At 41.3% G+C, this 10767-nt stretch overlaps 1 protein-coding gene across 2 annotated transcripts; it reads left to right on the forward strand.

Annotated features, from left to right (window-relative positions):
* The first annotated feature begins 491 nt into the window (after positions 1-491).
* On the forward strand, positions 492-10631 carry LOC149036686 (ATP-binding cassette sub-family C member 4-like). Of its 2 annotated transcripts, XM_089189717.1 has the most exons (7): positions 492-732; positions 2030-2552; positions 3251-3633; positions 5166-6496; positions 7064-7634; positions 8189-8325; positions 8975-10631. In XM_089189717.1, the coding sequence occupies exons 1-7, from the start codon at positions 653-655 to the stop codon at positions 9841-9843; spliced, it is 3894 nt and encodes a 1297-aa protein (XP_089045843.1). In that variant the 5' UTR covers positions 492-652; the 3' UTR covers positions 9844-10631. The 2 variants fall into 2 exon arrangements, with proteins under 2 accessions (XP_089045843.1, XP_089045844.1); XM_089189718.1 differs by lacking the exon at positions 2030-2552 and having other exon boundaries at positions 593-732.
* Positions 10632-10767: the final 136 nt, after the last annotated feature.

A 10767-nucleotide genomic window follows, 5' to 3' on the forward strand; every position in this document is an offset into this window, starting at 1 on the left:
GGAGTGGAGAGATCACATGCTTTCCCTTTGGCAACTTATATAAGTCTTTCCTAGACACTTGAAATTGTGTGAGATTTTCCTTCTCACATCTCACCTTTAAAAAAATTATCTTGCGCACGCGCCATTCTTCTCGTATGATCAACACACTCCTTTCGTCGTGTGAACATGTGCCACGGGCATATGACCTTCTTGCGGGGAATGGGGATTTTGAACCTTGCCCGGGTGGGATGGAAAATTTGAACCGGAGCTGTCAAGTCTTTCTAGCAGAATAAACGTGTTATATCTTTGATATGGAGTTGTTTTAAGGTTAAAAGTTCACCCTCGTGAGCAGATGGCTCAGAAGAAGAGGTCTTCAAGAAAGTCACTGTCACTAATCTTGCCTTTTACAAAAAAATTGCCGATCAAATCCGGCACTTGCGTGGAGCATTTGAACACAGTTTGGTATTGGGGGGCGGAAATTTGAAGGAAATAATCTCCAAAGTTCAAATGTCCGGGGAGATCTTGGAACTGATCGACGCATAATTTTTATCGCTTCGGTAAACCGATGCGTCGTTGACTCGAAAGCTTATTCAGTTGGGTTTAAGAGTTTGATATCCATTATTTCCCGAACGTAGTTTTCTGACGCATCGTTCTTTTTCATCTCGTCGAGCCAATGTCGTCGCAACGGTCGGCAAGTGAACTCTTACTTCAAGGCACGGTTGAAGTGCAAAGCTTTCCGCATCACCATCAACGGTAAGCCGTTTTTTACTAAGATTATTTAGTTTCATCAATTGTGTTGACTGAGTTCAACTGGCCACCGTTGAGAGATTCTGAAGTAACGTTACGAGTCTCAGCCATTCGTCAGAGCAAATTTGATGTAAGTTGATTGATAAGGGTGAAACAAACTCAAGCGCAGATCGCATTACAATTAACGATTGTGAAACATAGTCTAGTTAATCCGCGCAATCTTAAAGTTAAAACGAACAGAAATATGACTTATTCTTGTTTATCCAGCGAGTTGTCTTGCTTTATTTTTCTTTTTTATTTAAAGAACATAAGTGCGTGAGTTTGATGTTGAGTAATTTCTTTTTTTCATCTGAAAACTGTGAGCGATTGAACGAAATGTTAAGCTAAAATGTTCATTTAACCAGGAATTTGAATAATCACTAATGCGTCACATAGCACTGTCTGCTTTCTTGTGAATTTAAGACTCGTCCAAACTAACCTACTCAGAAAACTGATCTACTAGATGTACTACCAGTAGTATTGATCATAGGTTTAAAAGGTTGGAAACCATAGACTTTGAAGGTGTGGGCAATGAGGGAAATTTCTCAGTACATCTGAAAGCTATGAGTAGATAAACGAAATGTTTAGTGAAAATGTGCATTTCACCACCAATTTGAATAATTTTATTTACGACAGCACTAAAGAGCGAGAATCGTCTAAACTAACTTTGCTCACAAAACTAAACTATTAGATGAAATATTAGTAATAGTGACCATGTAGGTTTATAAGTGCGGGCATTGATGCGCTGATAGAGCCTTGCGTATGAGACATGGGCGAAAAAAATTTCTTCCTTCATCAGTGAGTAATGAGTGTAAAAACGCATTGTTCAGTTGAAATGTGCGTTTGACCAGAACGCATTAACAATCGCATGTTTCGACACGAAGCGTCTATACTCCTTCTAAAAGGTAAACAACTGTTTTGTTTTGACTTTATGATATTAGAAAATTTTCGGGAAAATGAAAAACCTGAAGCGTCGTGACTTCGTGCTGTTCTTTGTTTTACAGCGCGTTTCTAAGTTTCAAGAAATCAGGCGATTTTATGCCGCAATAGAAACTGTTAAATAGAACGACTGCCTTCCAAAGCAGTACACACAAAAAGTCATACGGTTTTACAAAACACCATGACTTACTTACTGACTTATGAGTAAGTTTATAACTCTTAGATGACAACTTGGTTCTGAAACCTAAGAAATGCACGAGTAGACACTTGACGATGCGTTGGACAGGCTAAGAACGAATGAGGATATTTTCTGAATATTTTGTAGGTCTCAAGCGATGGCACCAAAAGGCGGTTGGAAGTCAGTTTTGCATCGTTTTGCATCGTCTCTGTTTTTTTGTTGGATGAATGGAGTCCTTAAGAAAGGCAGTCAGAGACCTTTGGATCAAAATGACTTTTTACCTTTGTCAGACGAAAACTCTGGCCGTTTTGTCACCGACAACCTTCGAACAAGCTGGGAAAGCGAGAAACATCATTGCAGGATAAATGGGAAAAGGCCCAAACTTTGGAAAAGTGTGTTCGATATGCTTTCTGTCAAAGATGTCATCATCATTTTGACGGGGAATATATTGTATACAATGTCTCGCCTTCTCTCTCCACTGTTTATCGGGTATCTCGTTTCTAAGCTTATGTCAGCCGAGGCAGAGAAAACTTATCTGCTCTACGCCTGCGCATTAGCTTTGTGTCTCAATGGTTTTATCGGTGGCCTTAGTGTCCACCAGCAAGACTACAGATGTGAAGTGTTGGGGATCAAAATAGGCAGCGCTCTAAGGGGACTGGTGTACCACAAGGTAGGCACGATCGTAAGGCAATGTCTTATGGTTTTGTCGCAAGGTCAATTCGAGCTATAAGTACTTTTTCCCGAAACCTTAACCGATTGCAATAAACTTATGCTATGGTGAGACCCACAAAGAGGCGGTCATTGAACGTAAAAATTGGTTTCCGATTCTGGGAGAGAAATTTAAATTAAGAACTCAATCGATTTTGGACACCAACAAACGAACAAAGTTACAAACAGCAACCTAGTCCATTAAACCATTAAAAAGTACTTCAGAATTGCAAACTCCTACGGCTTTGAACCTCCAAGAATAACCTAATCATTCGAAAAATTTCTTCAAATGTGCTGATAATGGTCAGACACAACGCACCTGTTGCAAAAAATTTCTTCCACGGCTATCGCAGAAAAGATTTATTTGAGTCAAGAACGCCTCTTTGTGTAGCTCCTTACCGGTTTAAGTAGATCGCCTCGAGATGAGAGAAAGAAGAACGTTACTTTCACACGTCACAAGTAAACGGTCGCCCTGCTGGGCGAGATTCAAAAATTACGACTGATTTATCGCATTTTTGACACATTTGAAGATAATTTGGTAAAGGTTCGATTAATCTCGTCTCGATAAGCGAACATGGAAATCATTTGTGGCGGAGATTAAAATCATATAGGTTTTGAAACAAACTTCCCCTTTAATGTCAAACCTTCACTTTCTTTCAGACGCTTCTTCTCAGCAAGCAGACGTTACTGGAATTCACTTCAGGACGCTTATTCGACCTGATATCCAATGATGTTAAAACAATGGAAGAAGAGACAATCAAGTTTTTTTTCTTGACACCTTTCGCAGTACTTTCGTATCCGGGAACAATATTCCTCATTTACTATTTGATTGGCTGGCAGGCTGTTATGGGTGTGTTCCTCCTGTGTATTCTTATGCCATGCTTTGCCGTCTTGTCCTATGCTAACGCTAAGCTGCGCTTGCGCACAGCTACAGTGTCCGATAAGCGAATCTCCTTAATGAATCAAGTAGTTTCCGGGATCCGCGCGATCAAAACGCATGCGTGGGAGGACGAATATCGGCGGAAAATCGAAGATATACGAAGGTAAGGTGAATGATTATGTTTAGTCAGAGGTTGGCTCTAATAATGTAAGCAGCGTTAAATCTTCGTATGACTTAATTTAAATTCACTTATCATATATCTCAATGAGAATGTGCACTATGATTGGTCGATGCATGCGCCGATCAATTCGAAGCTTTAACACTTTCCCCCTCGGGTACCTCCCTGACGCATTCGTTCTTTTGAACATTGGTTCATTCAAATTTCCGCCCTTCTCTCCCCCCCCCCCGCCCCCGGCTAAAATAAGTCACAAACCACGTTTTCTTAGTTCATACTATCAGTAACGTAACCTCGTTTTTTCGAGCGGAAAATCGCTCCCAAATTTTCAGTGCGGACCCCTAACTAGGTAAGTGAGGGGTATTTACCTGGAAGACAATTACGGACTACTCCATGGATATAGCTTTTCAAGGCCTTTTTCAATCAGTTTGATTCTTAAACAGGAGAGCGCAGTATTGAAACGAAGAACGGAATTATTCTTACGATAATCAACTGTAGAAGTGAATCTCGATGTAAATATCTTTAAAAAAAACGCAAGCTCAAATATTTCATTTACATCGCAATGCTTAACCTGATCAAACGGGAAAATTAACAGACGGTGATGTTCTTCATGAAACATTTAAGGTGGTACGCGCGTTCTCATTGATCGATAGGCGTGTCCAAATGAAGGTGTGTAGACAAGGCCGGACGTCTCACCTTCCGGTGCTTTCTCACAAATATTTCATCAAAGCAATGAGAACCATTTTTTTCTCGGCGTTTATGTAGTCTCATCTAAACACGAGGGGGCAGTGAGAATTTTCGAAAGTTATGCAAACCCTCGACTTTCACTTGAGCTTACATAACTTCTTCCGACGTGTATGACCAAAATTGTACCATGTTTGGTTGCATCCGTCATTTCCGTGATTGTTGACCTAAATTATTTTAAAGTTCGAAATGTATATCCACAAATCTACTTGTCTCTCCTCTAAGAGCTTCATTACCTAAGTAAGCTAGCTAAGCCTTAAATAAGGCCTTGGACAGCTGAGTGAGCCAATCAGAATGACTCTTTTCATAAAGAATAAGAGTGTCACGAGACCCATTTCATAACCAGAGAACTGGTCCGTTAAAACCTATTAGTATAGGGGACACAGGTTAAAACCACTTTTTTCGAGCGCTTTTAGGCTAGTTCGAAGGTGATCATCGAGTGCTAACCACCTCCCTGTAGCCGATGAGAGAAAATACTACGTCAAGAGTTTTCGTTACATTCACAGAAATAAAGTAACTTGTTCGGTTTCTGTATGGTATATACTAAAACTATTATTCACCTCTAAAAATGAAAGAGCTTGATATTTACCCACTCTTCGGAAAATATTTGTTAATTATAAAAAAGTAAAACGTTTCCCTGAATCTAACTCGTCTTCAGTTGTGCCTCATTTGTCATACGCGGTCCTAAGGTCGCAGTAGACAAGCTCTTCCATGACGAAGTAGACGATGGGAAATATCTTCGAGGGAAGTAACATGTTATGACCTTTTATCTTCAGAAATGAGATCGACGTCATTTCGAAAAGGACAGCCATTCAGTCAAGTATCGATGCCTTGTTGTACAGTGCAACGCCATTAGCTACTCTGGTGTCAGTAATTACTATGGTGCTTACGGGCCAGACTCTCACGCCCGCCAATGTTTTTATGCTTCTATCGTTTATGGGTGTTTTAAAATTTTATGGCATGTTGAATATAACAAATGGTTTCATAAGAACATATGACGCTTACGTTTCGCTTGGAAGAATCGAAGAGTTTCTTCATTTAGAAAACTTATCAGAAGCCTCGGAGGATGATGAAAGTAAAGAGCACCCACAAAAGGCCAGGAGTACCTTCACTAAACAGAGTCACGGCTACTCAAAAAAAGAAACCGGAAATATGAGGAACGTTTCCAGTGCTCGTGAAGCAACGGAATTAGGGCCTACTAATCTACGTGTGTCTTATTTAACTTGCACAAAAAAGAATCGTGAAGATGAATTTATTCTCCAGGATATAGAGTTTGTTGCACCTTCAAAGAGTTTAACAGTCATCACCGGCCCAGTTGGAAGTGGTAAGTCTACTCTGCTTTCAGCTATTGCTGGAGAAATTTTCAACACGAGTGGCATGATTTCTTATCGAGGCAAGGCCATTTACTTGCCTCAGACTGCCTGGGTGTTCTCGGGAACGATAAAAGAAAACATCCTCTTTGGCCAACCCTACGAGGAGTCCAAGTACGAAAGAATTATCGACGTCTGCGCTCTGAAAGAAGACTTCCAGCGGTTTCCTAGTGGTGATCAAACAGTAGTTGGAGAACGCGGCGAGGTTCTGAGTGGAGGACAACAGGCGAGAGTAAGTTTAGCTCGTGCAGTTTACGCTGACGGAGATATTTATCTACTGGATGATCCACTGAGTGCCGTCGATTTTAAAGTTGGCCAATACATCTTTAACAAGTGCATCAAAGATCTACTGGGCGATAAAATCGTTCTGTTTGCCTCTCATCAGCAACAGCACATGGAAAATGCCGATGAAGTGATTGTGTTATACAAAGGGCGTGTCCTCGACAAAGGACGCTTTGCTAAACTGCACGAAAAAGGTGTAATCAGTTCAGCTGTTGACCCGCTCTATAGAGCAGCTCTGAAGGACAAAACAGACTCACCTGAGCCGTTTGCTTGGAAAAATTTAGAGAAACAGGATGACGCTGATCCTCTGCCCGATAAAGCGAGGAGTTTGGAGGTAGCAAAAGAGGACCGTACAATCGGAGTACTGACAGCCAGGCTTTATTGGGACTATTTCAGAAGTGGAATACATCCCTTGATGATAACTGGGATGGTTGGTTTTAGCCTCATTACTCAAGGTAAACTTATTGTTATACCGAGTTACATGCCTTGGGTCAGGCCCTTAAAGGGAATACATCCTTTTTTTTTTATTTCGTGAAAAGCGCATGATAATCTCAATCGTTTTAACAAACACTATTTGTTAAAAAAGGAAAATGAGCTGGCATGAAAACCTTGCTAACCACCTGCAAAACGGCGCCATTTTTCCGTTTCCAGGCGTGCGAGAAAGTGCGTGATGCACACAAGAGGACAACGCAAAGGGAAAATGACGGGCGATTGGAGAAGCACGTGTCTAGCTGCTCCCTCTTCCTTCGTGCTTTGCTTACGCTTACCTTTTGCTCGCCTGAAAAGCACGAGAAAAGGCTGCCTGTCTTGTAGGATACCATGTTAGGATATCTCGAGGGCAATGGTTAACAGATTTATCTATCCTCACATATTGTGGCGCTTACAGAAATATCCTAAACCTGCAAATAGTCATTTATTGAGGGTGGTGCCTGAGCCAAATAATTCTTGCAACTTGTTCCACTAAGTGATCATATGGAAATAAATGCCAATAATAACATCTTAACTAATGGTGTTTCTTTCAGTCAACATAGTTGCTCCAGACTTGTGGCTCTCATTTCTTGCAAAGCTAAACCAAGAGGGTCAGAAGAACAAGACTTATCTATCTGTCTTCGTCTGTCTGGTTGGCGCGTGTTTTGTATTTACGACCATTCGGGCTTATGGATTTCTCTTAGTTTCTCTTAAGTGCGCCCAGCGTCTCCACGATAAAATGGTTGTGGCCATTTTACAAGCACCTGTCCTGTTCTTTGATACAAATCCCGTGGGAAGAATCCTAAATCGCTTTTCGAATGATATTGGCTGCGTGGATGAGTTGCTACCTAAAACAATTCTATGGGCAATGCAGATGCTCTTGCTTATATTTTTCCAAATTCTCGTAACAGTTGCCACAAATGTTTGGCTCGTTTTTGTTGTTATTCCAATTTCGATGCTGGTCGTTTATCTTTCCAATTATTACTTGAAGACTGCCAGAGAACTAAAGAGGTTGGAGTCGATATCCCGAAGCCCAGTGTTCGCTCACTTTTCGGAGACCCTGATAGGACTGGACACAATTCGTACGAGAGGAAGACAGAGAGATTTTGTGGACACCCTTTACAGGTATGTTAAAGACATTGACTCAGACTGTGCTTCTAGAGCTGATAAATGCACAGGCCACGAATGAGTCGTAATTGACTCTATTTCCAACTGAAATCACCCTTCAATTTTTGTCGTTTCCATTGCAATTCTTCCTGCCATGTGCCGAGACACTGGTCTGCAAGTGAACCTTTCCTTATGGGAGGTTCTTGGAAAGTAGTACCTTTTCGGGGAGGGAGGGGAGAGGCAAAAGGCTGTATTTTACCCCGAATAATCTCCTTAGAGCTTTTTAAGGCTGTTGTCCAACGACAAAACCAAAGTAATCACAACAAGCCAAAAAGAACGAGAACTCAAAGTAAAAACAAGGAAACGGCATTGAATGCCCCAAAACGGCAAGGACCAATAGGCGGTTGGTTTTGCTTTTACTTCGAATTTAATAGGAAGAGGTGTCGAGTTTGCTGGTCTATTTAGAGAGCAAAATAATACAAATAACAAAGCTAATGCAGATTTTTATCGACACTCAACTGAAAAATCATTTCATTATTAAAACGTATTGTGATAAAAACTCGTCTCTCCAGATATCAAGATGTTCATAATCAGACGTACATTATGGTAATGGCCAGCGGTAGGTGGCTCGGTGTACGTTTGGATTGTCTCGCTTCCTTATTAGCCGGTGCAGTTGCTGTGGCTGCAGTCTTGGTATCTCAAGATGCCGGTAAGCTCAAGATTCTTAGTAACGTTTTTGAGTCTTCCTATTTATCACAAATCTATACAGTCATGTAGTGAGACAGCACGCACTAATAAATTATAAAATAAGCGAGATTATACGCGCACTCTCAATGGTCGATAGATGTATACAGATGAGAGTTGTAACATTTTAGAAATTGGAAAATATATTATGAAAGCAAAGTAATAGAGGACTATTTCCGTGTCTAGATAGCCTCAACTAAACACAAGTAACTTGGAGAGTGGTGTACCCGAAAGTTATGCAAACCCATGAGGTATCAAATCTATCAAAGGGTCGTTTCTAAGCGCGACAATAACATAAGAGTCACTCGGGCCGCTTTAATGCTCAGAAAATTTTCAAGTGTCTTCAATGATTCAAAGTGAAATTTGGGTATTGACTTCACTGTTCCAAAATTAAATTTAAAAGAAAACAACAACAACAAAAAGGACTAGAAGAAAATTTAGTTGACAAAAAAAAAGGGGTATATAGCAACAACAAAAAACCGTGTAAATATCTCCGATTAACTGACTGCCAGGAACAGGATACGTCGCTAGAACCTTGACAAGTTTCCTTTCAAGATTCGAGCTATCGAAGAAGACTGGTCCAGAAATATTAAAATAAAGCTCTTTTTTTTCAGCTTACGCTGGTCTCGCTCTTGTTTACGTCATCCAAACTCTCAGTATGACTCAATACGCTGTTAGAAAAACCTCTGAAGTGGAAAACTACATGACGTCAGTTGAGCGAGTTATGACCTACACCAAACTTGATCAGGAGCCTGGATACGAGGAAGAACGAACACCCCCAAAAGACTGGCCTCGGAGAGGAAGTATTGTGTTGAGAGATGTATCATTGACGTACTATCCGGGGGGACCTCAAGTGCTGAAGAACATCAATCTTAGCATCAAAGGAGGAGCAAAGATCGGAGTTGCCGGCCGCACAGGAGCTGGGAAGTCATCTTTCGTAGCAGCTCTTATGCGCATGCCTGATGCTGACGGAAAGATAATCATTGACGATGTTCCAATTAAAGACATAGGCCTCCAACAAGCCCGACGAGGTATCTCGGTTCTCGGCCAAAGTCCTGTTCTTTTTAGTGGATCATTGAGAAAAAATCTCGACGTTTTAGACAAGTTTCAAGACGCTGAATTGTGGCAGGCTTTAGAGGATGTGCAACTGAAAGATTTTGTCGAGACACTTGAGGCTAAGCTGGATCACGAACTGCTGGAACATGGCGCTAATGTGAGTGTTGGAGAGCGGCAGTTAATTTGCTTGGCTCGTGTGCTGCTACAACGAAGTAAAATCGTTGTCTTGGACGAGCCAACTGCGCATGTAGACCCAGACACAGAGCAGACGATCTGGAATGTAGTGCGGGACAAACTGAAAGAGTCCACTGTTATCACTATAGCTCACCGTTTGAACACGATAAGGGACTGCCAGAAGATTTTGGTCTTGAAAGATGGAAAAGTTAAAGGATTTGACAATTTTGATTTAATAGTGAACATTAAGTAAGATGCGGTCTAAGGTTGAAATACCTCGATTGTCAGATCTGACTAAGGTTGCGGTCTTTGGTTGAAATACCTCGATTGCCAGATCTGATCCTGCAGAGCTCAAGATATTATACAGTTCATAATCTCTTCCAAAGCTCTGATTCTGCACATCATGGAGAAAAATGAAATTTGATGCTTTTAGCTCGGTTTTGGCTCCTACATACTGCCAAGCATTTTTAAAATCTCTCTCGTTGTCATGTGCTGGGGTATCACGCAACGTCAATTCTACCGTGGGCCAATTCAGTAATAGATCACAGATGAAAAGAGCAGAAAAGCCGGCACACTAGGCGCAAGCGAGTGTGTCACTGATATTCCAACTGCTCTATGACGTCCTCTGTGACCTCCCCTTGCCCTACCACACCCAACCACTTACGAACAGGGAGCTCTGTGTTACACATTCATTTGTCCTGACAAACGAGCACGCTACCACGCCTCTTGCGATAGTAGTCTCAGCGTTCTCACAGAGTGTGGAGATCACAAACTTTCCCTTTAGCAACTTATAAGACTTTCCTAGACACTTGAAGTTGTGTGAGATTTTCCTCCTCACATCCCACCTTTTAAAAAATGATATTGCGCACGCGCCATTCTTCTCGTATGATCAACACACTCCTTTCGTCGCGTCGAACATGTGCCACGGGCATATGACCTTCTTCCGGGGAATGGGGATTTTGAACCTTGCCTGGGTGGAATGGAAAATTTGAACCGGAACTTTCAAGTCTTTCTAACAGAATAAACGTGTTATATCTTTGATATGGAGTTGTTTTAAGGTTAAAAGTTCACCCTCGTGAGCAGATGGCTCAGAAGAAGAGGTCTTCAAGAAAGTCACTGTCACTTATCTTTACTTTTACAAAAAAATTGCTGATCCGACACTTGCGTGGGACATTTG

This window comes from Pocillopora damicornis, chromosome 12 (assembly GCF_964200805.1).
Source record: "Pocillopora damicornis chromosome 12, jaPocDami1.2, whole genome shotgun sequence".
Classification (NCBI taxonomy): domain Eukaryota; kingdom Metazoa; phylum Cnidaria; class Anthozoa; order Scleractinia; family Pocilloporidae; genus Pocillopora; species Pocillopora damicornis.